The 19,542-nt window shown below is 47.3% G+C and overlaps 1 protein-coding gene across 1 annotated transcript in view; it reads left to right on the plus strand.

The window, feature by feature from the left end:
* PKD1L1 (polycystin 1 like 1, transient receptor potential channel interacting) overlaps positions 1-19,542 on the plus strand; it is a 182,645-nt gene that overhangs the window by 16,682 nt on the left and 146,421 nt on the right. The window contains exons 3-8 of the mRNA XM_037728604.1: positions 3,386-3,501; positions 6,160-6,284; positions 9,393-9,505; positions 14,208-14,328; positions 14,868-15,037; positions 16,097-16,419. Coding sequence (XP_037584532.1) covers positions 6,186-6,284; positions 9,393-9,505; positions 14,208-14,328; positions 14,868-15,037; positions 16,097-16,419 — 826 coding nt within the window. The 5' untranslated portion in view covers positions 3,386-3,501; positions 6,160-6,185. The remainder of the gene's footprint in view (positions 1-3,385; positions 3,502-6,159; positions 6,285-9,392; positions 9,506-14,207; positions 14,329-14,867; positions 15,038-16,096; positions 16,420-19,542) is intronic.

Here is a 19,542-nt window from a genome sequence, read left to right on the forward strand (position 1 = left end):
AAAAAAAAAAAAAAAAGAAGAAAAAAGAAAAGCCATCATGACACAAATGCCTGGCCAAGGTGATTTCCATCTGAGGGCCTGATGTCAGAGCCCAGTGTTGAACACCAAGAAAGACCATCATTTTCCTGCTTCCCTGCCTAGTTCACTTTAAATCTGTTTGAATATGATGTCTCTGCAGCTTCCAGCTCGTCAGTATTTCATTTGTTGAGGTTGGTCAGCAAAGTGTCCTTCTTCATCCTGACCTGCTGACGAGGAAGTGTCTGCGCCTGGTGCGCTGAGGTGGACCAGCCCCAGAACCTGCTCCAGCCCTGCCTACCCCTGCCTTTGTCACCAGGAGCCCCTTGCCAGAGTGGGTGAAATGGTTCAAGATAAGACTTCAGCTCCAATGCTCTCATCTTCCAGCTGCTCAAAAACACCTTTTAAATATTTTATTTTATGTTCACTTTAAGTTCTGTGACATGTGCAGAACGTGCAGGTTTGTTACATAGGTATACATGTGTATGGTGGTTTGTTCCACCTATCAACCCGTCATCTAGGTTATAAGCCCCGTATGCATTAGTTATTTGTCCTAATGCTCTCCGTCCCCTTGCCCTCCACCCCCCAATAGGCCCCAAAAAACACTCACTCTTAAGGGATCCTAAGAGATCTGTGGTGTAATTCAAACAAATGACTCAACTAGTTCCCTTAAGGCACATGACGCCTCAGAGCCTATGTTTGAGCCATCAGTCTCATCCTGTTCCCCAACAGTCACAGTTAATTTAACTAAGAGGAAGCCAGGTACCTCTGTGAAAATGCTGCTGATTCTGTGCCAGGGCCTGGGGGCCTGCCCCCTCACAACACCAGGAAAAGGAGCCTCCCTTGTATTTAAATCATCTCCCCTTCCCATTTTTTTATTTGAAAAGATTTCTGACATCTCAAGGAAAATGAGCTTTGCAACGTCGTCCTTGGCCCTTCTGTGAGTGGAGGACACACCTGCTGGGGATGTGCTTCTCACCGTCTGAGGCAGAAAGCTACTTCTCAAGAGCCAACTATGTGCCAGGAATCAGGGCTGGTGTTTTCTGTGTGTAGCACTTGGAAGTTACCCCATTGTGGGGCGTCAGGGAGCGTCTTGGAACTTGGTGGGTGCCAGGGCTGTCTCACTTTGTGTGGGCCCCGGAGTGGTGGGCAGTCTTGTAGCCGTGGGCTGTGGGGCGCATGTGGTGGACAGAGATTAGGTTGGTCCTTTCCTCAATTTTATTTCCCTCCAGATAATTGCAGAAATCCCCTAGGTCTGATCTGGTCTGATCTGTATGATTCCAAAGCTGTCCGCTTTTCTATTTTTTTTTTCATTTTCTCATTTCTCTGGCCTTTGGAAGACAAGCATAGTTGAGAGTAGACAAGGAAATCCTTGGAATTATTCAACAGTTTGAGGCCTTTGACTTAGAGACCATCTTCATCTTTTTGCACCTCCCCAAAACTTTCCTCAACTATAAATAGTGTCCTCGTCTGCCCTCTGGTGGCGGCTTCTTGGTCATCAAGAACCAGGCTTGTAAAACTTGAGTGAATCCAGTTTTATCTTTGTAGAAACCTTGTTTAAGATAAAATGATATCCTCTAGGCTTTATAGACTTCCAAAACAGGTTAAAAAAAAAGAGACAGTTTTAGAGCTGAATGCATTTTTTTCAAGGGAAAGGTAGAACCCAGCATCTAAGAACAAGGCAAACACCCTTAGCAGCTGGTTACCAAGCATTTATCTAATACAGGGTGGCCCTTTCTGGAGTGACAGTCCTGGCAGCAGCCCCATGAATCAGGTCTGTGTCATTCCCGTCATACAGAGAAGGAGACTGACACAGAGAGGCAAGTGTCTAGAAGAGATGGAGATAGAGCCTGCCCTTCTCCTTGGCACAGCAGCCTACATGGAGCTGGGAACTTGGCAGTGGTTCCCATTGCCCTGTTGCTGGGAATGGGCATGGAGGAAAAACCCAAATCACACCATCCATTTCCAGCTGAGTCAAGACCAGAACCCAGAAATCCCGCACCTTAGTTCAGGACCATTTCACTCGCTGTACTTGATCTTTCTGAAGTCGGCTGGTGCCAGACACAGATACCTCAGGACCCAAGGAGCTGCAGCCTGATGGGGAGTGATCAGGGACCAGATGATGACCCGCGAAGATCTATGCTGACAAACATGAGAGCAGCAGACAGCTGTCAAGGCCTAGGGAGTCCAGAGGGAAAGCCGCCAGCTGTGCCAAGGGGCAGAGCTCCGGGGCTGACTTCAGCTGCAGCTTGAACTCTGGAGGCACCCCCTTAGAGAGCTTTGAAGAAAGGTGCCGTAGAATTGGCATTGGCCTTGGGTGTGCTGAGAACCAGGTGTAAATGTTTGCTCTGCCTCTCACTGATGTTGTGAGCTTTGCCGAGCTAACTTGTTTTGCCGGGCCTCCATGATCCCATCTGCATTAGGCTGTTCTTGCATTGCTATAAAGAATTACCTGAGACTGAGAAAGGAGGTTTAATTGGCTCATGGTTCTGCAGGCTGTACAGGAAGCATAATGCTGTATCTGCTACTGGAGAAGCCTCAGGACGCTTACAATCATGGTGGAAGATGAAGGGGGAGCAGGTGCACCACATGGAGACAGCAGGAGCAAGAGGAGGGAGGAGATGCCACACACTTTTAAATGACTGGATCTTGAAGAACTCACAAAGACAGCACCAAACCATGAAAGATCTGCCCCCATGATCCAAACACCACCCATCAGGCCTCTCCTGTAGCATTAGGGATTACAGTTCAACATGAGATTTGCACAGGGACAAATATCCAAATGATATCAGCATCTTAAAAAGTAACCGCACAGAACCTCTCAAACCTGTTGTGGAGATGAACGAAGAGGACGCCATGCAGGGCACTCTCTGCGTCTGTGCTGGGGTCTCTCACCAGGGTCGTGGGTTTCATGCTGTTCCTTTCTGCAGCATGCCAGACCCCCACAGGCTGGAAGAACATGCTCTCAGGGCTGCAAGTGAGCAGCAGGAATGGGGACGGTAAGGCAGGAAGAGAGGAGGAGGAAGAGGAGCCCAGGAGGATGCCAGGCCTTGCCCTGTAAGGTCAGCTCTATGCATCTGGGCAGGAAGCCCTGGAAGGAGCAGGAAGAGGGATGGGTCTATTCGGAGGCTGTTTTAGTAGTCAGATGGGAACTCTATTTCAGCTAATCTTCCAAAACAGACCCTGAGTTTGGGAATTGCGCAGTGAAAAACCATAGATGCAAGTTGTTTTTTGTTCATATGGCAGCCAATTGTGTACTTAATAAATCTGTGGCAGAAATATGGATATGGATGGAAGAGTGGTCACAGGATGGCTATGATTAAATGATTGTACTTAATTTCATTTTCCTCTGGTTATTTTCTTTCCCTAGGTGTCTCCAGGATGCCTGCTGCCTTTCCTTTTGTGGTGAAATGCCTGTGAGCACTGACAAGAGCTGGGGTCTTCATCTGTGCAGCTGTAGCCCTCCTGGAGGTGGAGTGTGGGTCTGTAAGGCATTAGGGAATGAGGCATGGCCGCCATGAGAATGTTGCTTTATTTCCCTGGTATAAAGAGGACATCTTCCACATGGGAATTTCATTTTCTGCTTTTAAGAAACAGAAGGAAGCTCAGAGGAACCTTAAACCGACTGTTTTGCAAGGGCCTCTAACTTAAATACTCAACATACCAGGGTGGTATAGTTTTAACTTCTTCACTGGGGCCCACCCCTGACTTTCTGCTTTAGGAAGTCTGGGGTGAGGCTGAGGAACTCTGGGGGCCCCACGTCGAGAACCACTGAGACTACAGTGGGGCCTCCCCGTGCCCAGTGAAGGGGATACTTAGGTTACAGGAGGCGTCTGCATGGCCACAGGTGTGGGCTTTTTAATTTTTTAAATGAAAATTCTAAAGTGTTGCCTGAAACATAATTGCCAGTATTCCTTTAAGTAGAAGGAATTTTTGAGTTTTCAACTTAGGCTACACATTTGTTAGATCTGAGAAACTAATTTTTAAAAATAAAAATTAAAAAAAATTTTTTAATTTCTAAAGAGTTAAATGGAGATTTAAATGGAGCGTGTGTGTGTGTGTATGTGTGTGTGTGTGTGTGTGTGTCAGGAGGCAGGTGTGTGCCTGGCATCGATGTTGACACAATGTAACACCAATTGCATTGTTTATTTATATAGCAGAAAAGGCAAGGAAACAAAAATTAGAGAGGGGTGAGGAAGCAGTCTGAGGAAGGAGGGGCCTGGTGGGATGCAGGGGTCTGGTGAGTTCAATCCCTTCCTTGGGTTGGTTTCCTGAGGGAGGAACTCAGATGAGATGGACGCTAAGTTTCAAGTTTTAAGACTAGGAGAGTCAATTTCCATGTTTATTCAGAAACCCTTGAATATCAGTTCTGTGGGACAGTTAGGCCAATTTCAGGATTAGTTTCACTCATTAGTTTATTTCTCCCTTTGTGACATACTTTATTCAATTTTGTAATTTTGTATTTTTTTATGATTTTTTACCTAATTTTTTCTGTTCAGGGATATGTCTGCTTTTTTTTTTTTTTTTTTTCCCAGATAATTTGAGCACAGTGACTTTGATGACTAATTGGTTTCAGAAAAATATGAGTCGCATCGTGGCACATGCATACCTATGTAACAAACCTGCACGTTCTGCACGTATGCTCTAGAACTTAAAGTATATAAAAAAAATTAAAAGACATTTAAAAAAAGAAATGTGAGTCACTTGGCTATCCTAGCTTATCCCAAAACATTTTTAAAATATTTCCTCCTCTCGGACGTGTCTAGCTGAGGGAATTGCTTCATACCCCAGTTGGAGCATCCAGGCTGTGTGGGTGCTCAACGACACGCAATGGCACTTGTAACACGTCACATGTTAGGGAACCCTCGGGCACACGGCCTTTGATTTTTCCTCAGCTTTTATTATCCCAAGATATTAGTACACTGAACTCTTGACAGTAAATAGTGGCTTTGACTCACAATGTCAAAACTGGATTGGATATTGTCCTAGGCTAAACTTGAGAGTATCCTGGGAGGCTAGGGGAAAGCTGACTGCCGGCACCGCTGCTGGGGGTGCAGGGATTGGAAGCCACGTCCCCTGTGAGGATGGCCCAGCCCTGGCCTGGAGCCCCTGGAGAACCTGCTGCTCTTGGCAGCCTGCAGGCCTTTGGGTTCCTTCTAGCCTGAGCAAAGCTGGCCAGAATAAGAGAGAGGGGGGAGCCCACACAGAAACAGGTTTCTTTGTGGGGTCTCAGGTCAGAGAGAAAAGCAGCATGGTGCTCTAGTCGCCTCTTCACCCTCCACCCCCACGTCCTTCCACTCCTGCCTGGGGATGAGGGCCCTCCCCAACGGGCAGAGGGGTGGGGGCTTCAGCGACAACAGCTCTTGCACCCAAGACAGTCGCCTGGCTTCTTGCTGAGAGTGGCTCTGTGCAGGGCCAGATCTAGCAGAAGTATTTTCTTTGAACTTTTATTACGGACATTTTCAAACATCCGCATGTATAGAGAGAATGGCATCACAAACACTCGTGGACCCGTCATCAGCTTTGACAGTTGTCAGCTGTGCACAGATCCTGTTCCAGCTGTTCCCACAGACGTGGGATGTGGCAGGGCTCTCAGCCTTCCGGCTAGGTGGGCACTGGCCCTACTCACTGCCCGGCCTTTGGACCCCAGAGATGGGAGGAGTGAACGTCAGCCAGGTCCATGCTAGCGTCAAGGCCAGACCGCCCCGGTGGAAACATCCTGCTTATAAACTTTGGAGTGTCTTTATTGGTCTTCCTGTTTGTCCAACAGCTCCCCCACCACTCCTTCCAACCATGGTATTGCCCCCTCTCCTACACACCCCTCAGCAGGACCCTGGACCCTCATTTTATGACCAGACCGCTGGGTGTTTCTGGAACAGGCATTCATCATCAGTGTGGCTGGTGATTGTGCATTCCCTCGTATTGCTTCGGGTGGGCTACACCTAAGACATTGTTTAAGCAAGGAAATAGACAAGACAACGCAGGACACAGCAGCCCAAGGACACGCACCTTCATGATCAGCCCGTTGTTAGGCCGGGGTGGCTTTGACCTTGTGTATGACCTAAGGCCTCTCCAGCTTTATTTTCTCACCTTCCCAGCACATTGCAGTTTTCAGAATCTGTTTGCTTGTTTTTTTTTCCCTAGAGGTCTGTGCTAATCGTGTGCTTCTTATGAGTGATGAGAAGTGTGGGTGTCCCCAGTGTGCTCTGAACAGAAAGGCAGAAGACCGGGAATCACAGAGCCCATCCTCACTGGCCTCCGGGGAGAAGGTATTTCTGGATCTGGGGAAATCAGGCTTTTCTTCCTGAACACAATACGTGTACAGTACAGCTCAAAAAACACCTCCGTGTTTCAGCAGGAATTTATCAGGGATTGTTTTCCTGTCATGTGTGTTTGTGCCAATGAAGCAAATATAACTTACAAAGCCTTAATTCAGCTCCAGAGTGTAGTTCCACAGATAAGAAGTGCAGACAGGGCAAGCCCAGCCCAGAGGAGTAGGAGACAGCCCTCAGATGGGGAATAGGGGGGTAGCTCCCAGGTGGGGAGTCGGGGCTGCCCCTCAGGTGGGGAGTGGGGGCTACCCTGGAGTGGGGAGGGGAGTGGGTGCTGCTCCCCAGATGGGGAGTACGAGCAGCCCCCAGGTGGCTCCAGCACAGACAAGGCTTCCGGCAGCCAAAGCACTGAAACCCTGCTTATTTTTCGGAGTTCAGGGAGCTCTTTGAAGACCTCTGTTAATTAAGACTGGGCTACCTGGAGACATGTGAATTCCCTTGCATCTGTTTATCAGAGTAGCTAAACAGGGCTTGGGTCTGAAGGCCTGGGCAATGCCCTGGAGATGGAGGAGAAGCATGAGAGGAGTGATTCTCACATCTGGGGGTGGGGGCCAAGAGAAGAGTGAAAACTTCTGGGCGAGACATGCTTTCACCCAGAATGACATGCAGAGACAGCCCAGAGTTGTGCATGTCTAGTTCAAATTCAAAGAAGCCAGTTCTCTTTGAAGCTCCCAGAACCTCTGTTGTCCTTGGCAAAGACTCTCTTGCGGTTCATTTTTCAATATTCCTCACGCAGGGCAGCGTTATTAAACCACCCCCTCCTTAGCACATCCATCGGAGTTTATATCGAAATGAACTTGATCTCAACCCACAATGTTTGTGTTTGGGGGCTTTGCTGTGCTCTGCCATCACTTTGTTCAATGAAAGTTCAAGGAGGCATTTTTAGGTTCCCAAGGAAGGATATTTAGTAAGATGAATGTCTGATGGTTCTGAGAACAGGAGGTTGGGGAGAGGTGTTTTAGAGGGGAGGTGATATTACCTGCATTTCTCATATTATACAGTGTAAATATCCACATACAGTGACTTACTGAGATTTTTAGTGCCCCCGCACCAAAAACACAAGGGAGCAAACAGGCCTCATGCCTCTTGAACACTTGGTGCAGATCTGCTATGCAGAATCACCTGTGGAGCTTAAAAATAAAATCAAAGAACCCAAACAAAACGGCACACAAGCCCTGCCTCTGAAGATTCTAATGGTGGTATGCTGTAGTGTGGCTCAGGGCATTGGTGCTTCAACGCCCCCTACCCAGGTAACTCCAAGGTACAGCCACCTGGGCCCTCAGCTTTGGGCATAGATCACTGCCTTTAGGATTTAATCGTCATGTCCCAAAGGCCTTGATCCTGGTGAAATGTGCAGTTAGGGGGCTTTCTGGCTTTGGTTGACTGGGAGACCCATTTCCAAGCTGCATTCTGGCTGCTTTGCTCTCTGCAGCCCCAGTGGGCTCAGGCAAGGGTCGCCTGGAGCCATACACCAGGGCCTGGACGTGCTGGGCAGTTTGCTGACTGGCATAGTTATAGGATAGTATCTTGCAAAACTCTGTGTCTCCCATGCTGCTCACTAGCTCACTGTGCCTTTTAGGGGTTGCAGGTACATGCAGCTGCCTCAGCCCCTGGGTTTCACATCCTCAGGAAACTGCCAGGATCTACCCAGGTCCTGTTCTGGGAGGCCACAGGAGGTTCCCCTGTTCTTGTCATAGAAAAAGGGCAGGTGCCAGGCGCATGCACTCAGGTGTGAGCTGGCATCTTTCAGCTTCCACCTTGGCCTTCTTGACGCCTTCCTCCGTTGTTCTCCTGGGAGATGAAGCCCCTGATGTCCTGTAGTTACAAATCTTTAAAAGGCCTGCAGCATGGGGAGCACACGTCCCAGAGAGGGGCAGGGCCATTGGTTATCCTATACTAACTGTTTAATTGGCTGGAGCTACTTCTGGTAACTGTTCTATCAAGAACCAGAGTGAGGCCCTGGGCCCTCAGTCTGAAGGATGGTGGCTGCTGTCTGTACTCGTGTCCATAGCAGGGCTTAATCTGGGGATGGGCATCCTTTTGTGTAGGAAATGAGGTAGCCAGCCTCCCATAGGCCAAAAGTGCCCCCACCTCCTGTGCCATGGGCACCTCCCTGATGTCCCTGTGCCACAGGGATTAAGGTTTTGTCACAAGGAGAGCTGCACGGGTCAACACAAGGTCAACAGAGGCCTCATAACCAAGATGGGCTCCCAGCGCCCCTCACCTGCTGTCCAATGCCCCCGCCCCACCTAAGCTCTCAGTGTGCTCAGGCCAAGCAAGCCCATGGAGTTGTCTCCGAGTTCTCTCTTGGGCTCCATCCCGCTCCCAGTCCAGCAGCCAGCCCGGCCACCCTAGCCACAGAGGTGTCCATCCTCTGCCTTCCCTCCACAATCAAGGCCTGCCGTCCTCATAGCCATCTGAGTGGCTCCCCTGCTGCCACTCCTGCCTGCCAGGCTTTTTCCAGTACTGCAACCACACTGATGCTTCTGTGGGTTGGAGTGTGCCACTCTTGTGCTCAGAACCCTCCATCTCATTCAGAATGAAACTCCAGGTCCTGAGTCTGACCCCACTTGGGCTCCCCTGACTCTGAGGTCACCTCCTGTGCTCTCCTGGTGCCTGCAGCCCCACTAGCCTCCTGCTGCTCCTCCAACGAGGCAGCTGTGCCTCTGCCCTTGGCACAACTCTGCATTCCTTTTCTTCCAGCTCTGCTTAGATGCCATCACACAGAGCCGCCTCCTCTGACCCTGTGTATAAAAGAGCACCCACCCCCGCCCCACACGAATGCCTCCTGCAGCTGCATTCTTCAGCAGCCACAACTACCAGCAGGTGCTATTATGGCTACATGCTTGCTTTCTGGCTTCCTCTGGCAGAAAGCGAGCCCTGGGAGGATGACGGTCTGCTTTCCTCGCTGCTGCTTCTCTAGTGCCTGGCACACAGCAGGGGTCCACTGTTATTTTGTTAATGAAGTAGTGTTACTTTCCCAAATGTACTGGGTTTTCGTAAACAGCTCTCTCATGCTATTTTGTTATTTTTTTTTCCTTACAGAACATTTGGAAAACAACTAGTAAAGCAATGTCAAGTGTTGTTAATGAAAAAACCCAGGCTGTTATTAATGAAAAAACATGGGCGCCTCTGGACGGTGATAACAGTGCTGATAGGTATGTCAATGTACCATGGCAAAAATCTTACTTTTCTGAACATGCAAATGACATGGGACTTACAAAGAATTGCTCAGATGTGAAACTCCACTCTCCTTCCTACATGGTCCGAGGGTGGGCTAGCAAATGCACCTCCTAAATTGACGGAAAAATGAATGGTGTTCTGAAGTTAATTTGCAGGAGTAGACCAGGTAGTATGAGAAACTCTTGAATGTTGGAAACCATAGAAGGTGATTTCGTACGAGAATCATCATCATGTCTGTTATGAACTCTGGGAAGGAGTATGCTGAGCCTTAGCTGGGTACAAGCACTTGACATGGTGGTGATTGGTTATTTCATGGTGCATAACATACAGATTTTAAAACAGCATTTGGTGAACCTTGAAGACATTCTGCTTCATGAGATAAGCCAGTCACAAAGACACATCCTTTGTAATTCTACTTGTGTGAGGTTCCTGGAGTAGTCACATTCATAGACACTGGTGTTGGTTGCCAGGGGCTGAGGGGGGAGGAACGGAGCATTGTTTAATGGGTACAGAGCTTCACTTCTGTGGGATGGGACAGTCCTAAAAATGGACGGCGCAACCATGTACGTATGCATACACTTAACACCACGGAGCTGTGCCTTCAGATGGTTCAGATGGTACATTTTATGTTATTTTTTTTTAAACCACAGCTTAAGAAAACACAATAGCACCAGGCAATACCAAATTTAAAGTAGGCATACTTTTTAAAAACAGTTGGCATCTTCTGGATTCTCTAATGTCACCCTGTACCTGAAATCGATGGTTTTACTCCTTCTAATGGAAATTAAACATTTAAGCATACAAAGAACACGTGTAACTTTTCTCTCTTAAAGGAAAAACATGGGTAAATGTAGACGTTTCTTTGTTTTCCTCATTATTGTTTCAGTTCCACCGTTTTCACTGATGCAAGTTTCCCTTCCATGATACCGTTCAAAGGCAGTGACTGGTAATGGCCCATCAGTGCCAAGAACAGCTACACTGATCACAGTCTTTTCTGGTCTACCTCCAAGCCACCTAATCTTTACTCTTGATCTGCTGCTATAATATTGCTGCTTTTATTCATTTGTAAAATCCTCAAGCCTGACAAAACAGGGGGCAGGGCAGAGCATGAAGCGGACACCATGCCCTGGGAGACCAAGGGCCAGGTCCAACCTGTGCCCATGGACATGCATGATTCAGCCGCTAGGTGGAAATTTAGGAAAAGAAAAATCAGTGGCAGCCACCAGCGAGGGCAGCCCACGCTGCACACCTGACTGTTCCCCGCCATTGCAGTCTCAGAGACTTTGCTGGCAGCAGTACTAGGGAGAATTGGACCCCCTAGATGGTTTGTGACCAGACACTTGGATGCGTGGGCCCAGAGCTATTGTTTTTTGGAATCCTTGTTCCTAACAATAAGCCTGCCTTCTATGACCGGATTTGTCTGTGTGTCTGTCCGTCCCCCGGAAATTCGATGGCTGAGGCCCTGTGGTTGTCCTGCCTCTGTGTAGCACCCATTTCAGGGTAGAGCATCTCTGTGTGAAATTCTTACTTTGTTTCGATTCTACTGGGTAGACTGGCGCATCCCCTGAAGCCCCAGTTAAGAAAATTTATTCTTTGCAGCTCGAGCAGAACGATTTTCTCCAATGCTAGGGTCAACTCATGAAGAATTTCGCAACTTGTTTTTGAGACGTTATTTCAAGACTTAGCTAAGGTGTAAGTAACTGTTCAATTAGAGAGAAATCTTCAACTGGAATCAGCCACCACAGGAATGTTATTCTTGTCTCTGTGCTGAGGCCTGGCAATGCAGGCAGGGCCTGCGAATACGCCTGGTGAACAAGATCAGGATGGGGTCTCCCTGTGCGGGAGCTCGTTGGCTCCACATCTCACCTTCTGCTTAGCTGCGGCAGTCTGGCTCGGGCCCTCACTGGTCACAAACCCGAAGTGCTTGGGTGAGCAAACCTCTGGCCTGTGTGCTTGCTTAGAAGGAAAAGGTCTTCCTTCCTAGCAACAGAAGACCTTCCTAGCTGTGAGCAGAGTGAAGCCTGGTCGGGGTACGCCTGTGTCTGTCTCCTGAGGTCTGAGCACAGTCCCCCCACCCCCAAGCCATCCCTGTTCTGAGGCCCTTTACACTTAACCTGGACAGACGCGATTGCCCTTTTCTTTTCTCCCAGGACTCAGCTAAGACATGCAGGTTTGTTGTTGTCATTTTTGTTGTTGCTTTCCTAAAGAAAATGACTAAGAACTAAAGGAATATAAAGGCCAAATTAGGAAGCAAGTGACTAGGATGATGAATATGTCACATTAGGAACAGCCGGAGTGACTTCAGATGTCCCTCTGGGAGGACAGACCATCCGGGTTGACATTGAAAGTGCCTAGAAGCAGGCTTCGACTGACGGAGTGGATAGCATGTGAGCCCCCGCACCACAAGCCCCAGAGCTGACACGTCATGAGTCGTGCAGGATTAAAGATAACCAGGTCCATGTGTGTTTGTGTCTTTCCGCAATGTCAGGCTTTTATTGATTGTGATTCAGTCACTAAAGCCACGAGCTACATGGAGCTTCTAAGGAGGACTTCCCGTTCACTGCTCCCTTGGCAGTCAGAACCGCAGGCACACAGGGTAAAGCCACTCCACAAGTCGGTCAGCGTTTGCAAGCCATACTAATACTTAATTGGCTTATAAGTGTTATAGCCTAAACATTCCACAGCAAACAAAGTAACATTTAACATCAGGAAGAAAAAGAGACAGGAGAAAGCCTGAATGAACCAGTCCATGGCGAGCCAAGAGACAAAAGGAGTCTCAGTCTGGGCCGCATGTTCATCAGTCTTACAAGAAAACCTCGAAGGTAGCAGAGCCTCTGGCAGCAGATGCCAGGCTCTCATCACAAGTGACTGCAAGAACGTGGCAGCGAAGATGGCCATTTGGAGCCATCAGCCTAATCTTGTATGATCACAGGGTCCTCCGATGAGAATCAAGGGTGGAAGAGTGTGCTCGTGTGCTTATCTGGTTGGATGCAGTCTTTATTTTTTTATTTGTTTATTAAACAGAACATTTTCTTGTTGGCAGGGTGCCCTATGAAAACAAATGGACCCTTTTTCAAAGATGGAGTTAGTTATGTCACAGGTACTCTATACTCGAAGGCTGATCATGGTGAAGAGAGGGCTGGGGACAAATGGGGCCCAGGCAGTGGCATGGTGGTCACTGTGAGTGTCCCAGGCCCAGGATGTTGCATTGCGTTTGAGATTAAGTGCAGTCCACATTGTTGACCTAAAGAAAGAAACTGAGGCAAAGTTAATAAATAGGGAGTTTATTTGGGCCAAGGTTGAGAACTGCAGCATGGGAAACAGGGAAGTGCTTTGGAGAACAAATGAGAGGCTCCAGTTTTAAAGAAAAAATGACGACTCAGGAGAGGGGGCAATGACAGAAGCTGTTCCTTAGGAATTCTGATTGGTTTGCATAAATAGCATTGGTCAGTGATTGGCTATACATTGTTGAACTATAAGGTGGATGGCATTTTATGGCTACTTGGCATCTGTCAGTTTAGAGCCCACATAGTAAGTGGCTTCGAGAGGTCATTATTTAGCTCAAGTGGAGTGAGACATGACTGCTGTCGTGTTTTAATGCCTCTCTGGGCCTGATCATTTAAAGGGGCTTGCATTCCTCAGATAAAATGTTTTCTTTCTTTCTCAACATGTAATAGTTTACTCTTCGCTGGGGTAGATCTGTTCTCTGAGCTCTGTGCTAACAGATGCTGACAGTGAGCCTCAGCTGAGGCACTAGGATGATGACTCTTGTGTAGGTGGGGACTAAGCTCCAGAGCCTCTGACCCAGGGCCTGTGTCCCACAGCATGCCCACACCACATGCAGAGCAGAGCAAGCCCGGAGCCAGTCGGCTGCGGGCATTAGGAATATCGTCCTGGATTTTTCTCATGCAGGGCTGGTGCTGGCCAGGCCTTGCCACAGCCTGAGACAGAGACACTCACCTCACTGGAGCCATGTTGGGGGAGAGAGGCTGGGCGTCAGGCTGGTCTTGCCAGAGGAGGAGCCTAGAGCTGCAGCCCAGAAAGGAACCCGCTGTGCCTCACTCCCTCCTCAGGCCTCACTGGGGCTCATCAGCGGCATGAGGTGGTGATGACAGGTGAAAACAGAATCCTGTGACAGGGGGACATGAAGATAACCCGCTAACGGGCTCTTGTCCCTACCTGCTGGAGGCAGCGCCCTCGAGTCCCATTCCCAAGCCCTGCCTCCCTGCCAGGCTTTGACTGCACTGGGCATAGGCAGGCAGTTACCACCAGGCCTCCCACAGCGCCCCTCAGTCACCGCACTGTAGTGTATTCCAGCCGAGTCCAGGCCCCACAGGGCAGACAGAGCACGTTTTAAACGTGACTCACCCCTTTGGGCGAACTGTCTGAAGCAGTGTCCTAGGTGGGTGTGGATTTTAGTAAATGGCTTTAAATAAGCTCCACTCTACCTAAGACCTCTCCCTCGAGTGCCTGCAGGAGCCCCACTGGTTTGGCTTCAAACCATATCATGTGCCCCTGGACAGCCTGGGCCTGACTCCCAGGAATGGGCCTGCGGTCACAGCGAGGGAATTTCCAGCAAAGCCCGGGGAAAGGCGTGATTCGTAATCAAATGAGCCAGGTGTGTGACTGCAACACGACCGAGTTTCCTTTTCTTTTTGCACTTTCCTTCCCATACAGCATTCCCCACAAACCGTTCGTTATAATCGCAAGTGCCTGGAGCAGCAGTGGACCCAGGTTCCATCACAGGAGGCTGTGTGCTGCTGGGACCACAGGCAGCACGTCCTCCGGCCTCCTCCAGGTTGGTGGCTGACCCCTGCCGCTGAATTTAATGTGTCTGGGAGGCTCACCCGTATGTAGGCAGCCTCAGAGTTTGTCAGCGAACCCTATTTTGCCTTTCTACGTCATTTGGATACTGCTCAGGCAGTTGAAAGGAATCATAAAATTTGTCACCACAGTAAGGGAAAACGGACTTTACGTTTTTGCCGTCTGCAAGAGCATCATCCCTCAGCTAACAACCTTATAGAATTATAGATGACCTTATGAAATTGCTAATTTTCTGTTGGCTTAGCTGAGGGGGTGACATGAATTTCTGATACTAAGCAGCCCTGACATTCCTGATAACACATGCCTCACAGTTCTATCTGGTGCCACCTGGGCACTGTCTTGGCTAGTATGCCAGAAAGCATGACTCCTACCACTCTCGAGAAAGCACCAATGCACGGGGCCAATTTGTGGTCACCCACCCAGTAGCAGAGACCTCAGCAGCATGGAGGACATCAAGTACTCATGCCAGATGAGGCCATTCAATAAACCCTGAGCTGTTCTTAAACTTTTAAGGTCCAGGGCACCTCTTCTGCAGCAGCTCCCTGCAGCCTGAAGATGGAGGCTTCCTGCTTTGTCCTGAGACTGCTGTGCTGTGCGGAGGATTTGGCCTCAGGGCTCCTTCCTGGGACTGTCACAATGGAGACCCCCACCAAGGCGGCCAGACCCATTCAAACCAGCACCCAGTGAGTATCTCTGTGGCCGGTTTCCCATTTTCCCACTTCTCCCAGAAGGTAAGGTGAAGGAGTTGTAGAGGCCGGCACCACTTCTCTGTCCCCAGTCTGGAGCCATACCCAATCTATTGGTGATTTTAGTGTCTTCAGTGTTTGCTTTAATTATACTTGCAGTTGAGTCCAATGATTTTCAAGTCACCATGCTGTAGATGCAACTGGCCACTGTTTGCCATCAGAGACCCATATCAGTTGGTTGCCTTTATGCTTCCCATCAATCACAAACCGAGACTGAGGCTTTGTCTGACTGTGTGTATTTTTAACAGGACGTGAACAGCACACTGGGAGAGGAAAAAAATACAGGGGAGCATGAGAATTGACTATTTAGATACTTAAGCCATTTCTAGCTCCATGATCTTTCTTTTCCTGCTTTCTTTAATCTTTCATTTATACTGCCAGCTACGTAATGGTACCAATACCATAGCTTCACTCAAGACCAGCTTTTAACACGGAAATGATCATCATGAAAGTCTTGTGTGATTGGAAGCTGAAGCTCGAGTATCCTAAACTATTCCCAACTCCCCAACAGATTTGCAGCACGAGAAACTAGGAAGAAACGTAGAAAGGATGGACCCACCCTCACGTGGAGCTTTTTGCAAAAACACAGGAGGTAGTGACTTGTGGGAGATACCATCTTTCATGTACATTAAATCAGTGACGAAAGAAACTCACATTTTATTATTATTATTATTAATGTAGCTAGAGCAGTGACTCCCAAATTTTTGCTGACCTCAGAGTCACCTGGGGGCTTGCTGTCCCCACCCCAGTTTCTGACCCAGTGGGTCTGGGGTGGATCAAGAATTTGCATGTCTCACAAGGGCCCAGGTGATGCTGATGCTGCTGGCCCTGTGACCCCGCTCTGAGAACCAGTGGAAGTGAAGCCTTTCATCAGGTTTCTCAGACTTGGCTTCTAGTTGGCTGGGCCTAGGACAGGCTGCTTGGCTTCTGCCTTCCCACCTCATCTGGTGATGTTGTCCACTATCATGAAATCTGAAGCCTCTCTCTCTCCCACAGCTCCCATGACCTTCCACCTGGTACTTCTCAGACCCCCAGCCTCACAGCATCGCAGCCTGGTCCTGAGAGCTTCTATCTCCCTACTCAGTGTCCTCCTGTGGCTCTCCTAGCTCCAAATCCTGATGACTCCATGAACCCCGTTATCGATTGCTTCCTGGAAATGGAAACCTGGGCACCTCCAAATCTGGGATTCCGTGTGCACATGGCTTCTGGAAAGGCTGTTTGTCTAATGATGGATTTTGGGGACAGCTCTGGGGTTGAAATGAGGCTACACAACATGTCTGAGGCAATGGCAGTGACTGCCTACCACCAGTACTCAAAAGGTAAGGTGCACAGTGTCCTTATCAGGAGCCTGGGAAGGAGGTCCTGAGGTAGCAGACTCAAGAGGCAATGTTGGGAATAGAAAGGGAACCCTATTCCATTTCTCTGGACTCAGCCAACCTTCCTGGCTCCAAGAGGAGTAGCTCATTGGCACACTGTGCACATAGGCGGGTCTGTGCACTGTGTTTTGCATTGTGGCCAGCTCTACATACTTCATCACATTTAATCTTTCTACCTGTCCTGTGAGGTAGGGGTGGTGAGGCTGAGAGATGTACCCTGAGGTCACAAAGCTAAGGTACTGTCACTTCATCCTATGCAAAGGCAGAATTCTGAAAATAATAACTATTGGAAAATTACGTAAGTTGTTCTTCAAGTACATGCACACACATACACACACACGCAATATTGTGTGCAAATTCTTCTGCACTAAAATTTCCAACATTTTGTAGTCTCAACCAAGGTAAGAAAAAAAATATTTACATTCCAGTGTTGGATACAGTCTACTCAGCTACTAAGCCCCTAGAGATGATGGTTGAGGGTGGGAGGTGAGTGGAAAGTTCTGATACTTTTCTACTTGCTGACAGGATTTAATTTTTTCTTTTTTTTTCTTTCTTCCTTCCTTTCTTTTTTTTTGAGATGAAGTCTTGTTCTGTTGCCCAGGTTAGAGTGCAGTGGCGCAAGCAACCTCCACCTCCCAGGTTCAAGGGATCCTCCCGCCTCAGTCTCCCAAGTAGCTGGGATTACAGGTGCATGCCACCACGCCCAGCTAATTTTTTGTATTTTTAGTAGAGACTGGGTTTCACTACATTGGCCTCGCTGGTCTCAAACTCCTGACCTTGAGTGATCTGCCCTCCTGGGACTTCCAAAGTTCTGGGATTACCAGTGTCAGCCACTGTACCTGCCCCCCTTCTTTTTTTTAAGTTACTTTTGAGCATGGTACATTCTCGTGGTATAAACTCCCATGTTCTAGAAGTATATATAGTAAAAAGTCCTTTTCTATTGACCCATAGTCAACTGCTGTCTTCTACGTCTTATATCTTTATGTGTATAAGCAAGTATAAATGTTCTTTCCTCTCCTTTCCACAAATGGAAGTATGCCATGCACAGTGTCCCACTCCTTGCCCACTTAAATGCAAATCCATATCCAGACAGGCTCCCCTATCTGCACAGAAAGAGCTTCCCTGGCTTTTGGTGTGGTTGCTAAGTAGTCCATTGATTTAATGCACCAAACCTACTCAACTATTTCTTTTTATTGGTGGGCATTGAAATTGTTTCTGATCTTTCAGTATTGCAAGCAACACTGCAGTAATGATTACAGGTGTATGTCATGTAATGGAAAGGCAAGATTATTGCCTTAAATGCTATGTGCATCTATAATTGATAGTTATTGTCAAATTGCTTTTAATTAGGACTCTTGGCCAGTTTACATTCCTGTGAACAATGTAGAGATCAATACAATAAGTAAAAACAGTATCTTTCTGAAGTTTTAAAATTTGCATTTTATTAGTTTCATCCTTGTCACCTGCCAGTATATGACCATATTCAACCAAGCAGAGCACTTTCACAGTTCCATCTAATATGGGGCTTTGATGAGTTCTTTTAGTTATTAAGAAAATATGTCCTTTTAGCATACATTGCAAATATGTTTTTTTCAGTTTGTCATTTGTATTTTGGTTTTACTTATAGTTTTTTTTTCTTTTCATGTAAGAATTTTTAACTTTTATTAAGTATACTTTATCAAACTTTTATTTTATGGTTTCTGAGTTTTACGTTGTAATTAGAAATGCTTTCCATACTCTAAGTTTATGGAACAATTCTCTTATGGTTTCTCCTAGAGTTTTTATTATTCTGTCTTTCCATTTAAATATTGAATGCATTTGAATGTATATCCTGGCATAAAGCCTTCATTGTAGATTCCATTTGACTGTTTCCTGAAAGGCCACCCATTGGGCTCAGCGTCATTTGCTAGAAGATTCGGTTGCTATCCTCATGGGGTGTGCTAACTCTACCTATGCTGGTTTCCTCTCTGCCCTCAGGTGGTTTTCTGGCTTTCCTTGTCACTCATCTTCTCTAGCATTATTCTTGCCATTTTCGCTTGTTCGTTTTTCCACATGAACTTTAGACTCACACTGACTAGTATAAAAATATCTTATTGGTATTTTTATTTAAATGATGTGTTGATGAAAAGAGTCAAACTAAGTAAAATTTTTGAAGAGATTTGTTCTGAGCCAAATATGAGTGATCATGGCCTGAGGCACAGCCTCAAGAGGTTCTAAGAATGTGTGCCCAAGATGGTCATGCTACAGCTTGGTTGTATATGTTTTAGGGAGATGTAAGACATCAATCAAATACACCAAAGGTATACATTGGTTCTGTCGAGAAAGGTGGGGCAACTCAAAGATGGGGCTGGGAGGAGGCTTCCAGCTCATGGGTGGATACAAAGATTTTCTGATTGGCATTTGGTTGAAAGAGTTAAGTATTATCTAAAGACCCGGAATTAATAGAAAAAAGTGTCTGAGTAAAATAAGGGGTGGTGAAGACCAAAGTTTTTATTATGCACGCAAATCCTCCAGGTGGTAGTCTTCAGAGAGAATAGATTGTAAATGTTTCTTATCAGTCTTTAAAAGGTGCCAGAGTCTGTTAATTCTGTCCTAGATCAGGAAAAGATCTGGAAAGGGAAGGGGATTCTCTATAGAATATAGATTTTCCTCTCAAGATACAGCTTTGTAAGACCATTTCAACCTGTCAAAGAAATATGTTTTGGGGTAAAATACTTCAGTTTCTTTCAGGGCCTACTATCTGTCATGTCATGTTGGTATCTTATTGCTACAAAAAGTCTGTTTTGTCATTTTTAAGGCCTCTGTTTAACTGTTAATGCTGGTTGCTTGTGCCTGAATTCCAAAGGGAGGAGGGTATCATGGGGCATGTCTGACTCACCCTTCCCATCATGACATGAACATGTTTTCAGGTTAACTTTGGAATGTGCTTGGCCAAAAGGAGAGTTTCATTCAGTTGGTTGGAGGGCTTAGAATTTTATTTTTGGTTTACAGATGTTTAATTTACAAGTTAATTTATGCAGAGTCTTTATAGGCAAGAGTCTCCCCCTGCATGCACTGCCTTGTTCC

This window comes from Cebus imitator, unplaced genomic scaffold (assembly GCF_001604975.1).
Source record: "Cebus imitator isolate Cc_AM_T3 unplaced genomic scaffold, Cebus_imitator-1.0 Scaffold272, whole genome shotgun sequence".
Taxonomy (NCBI): Eukaryota; Metazoa; Chordata; class Mammalia; order Primates; family Cebidae; genus Cebus; species Cebus imitator.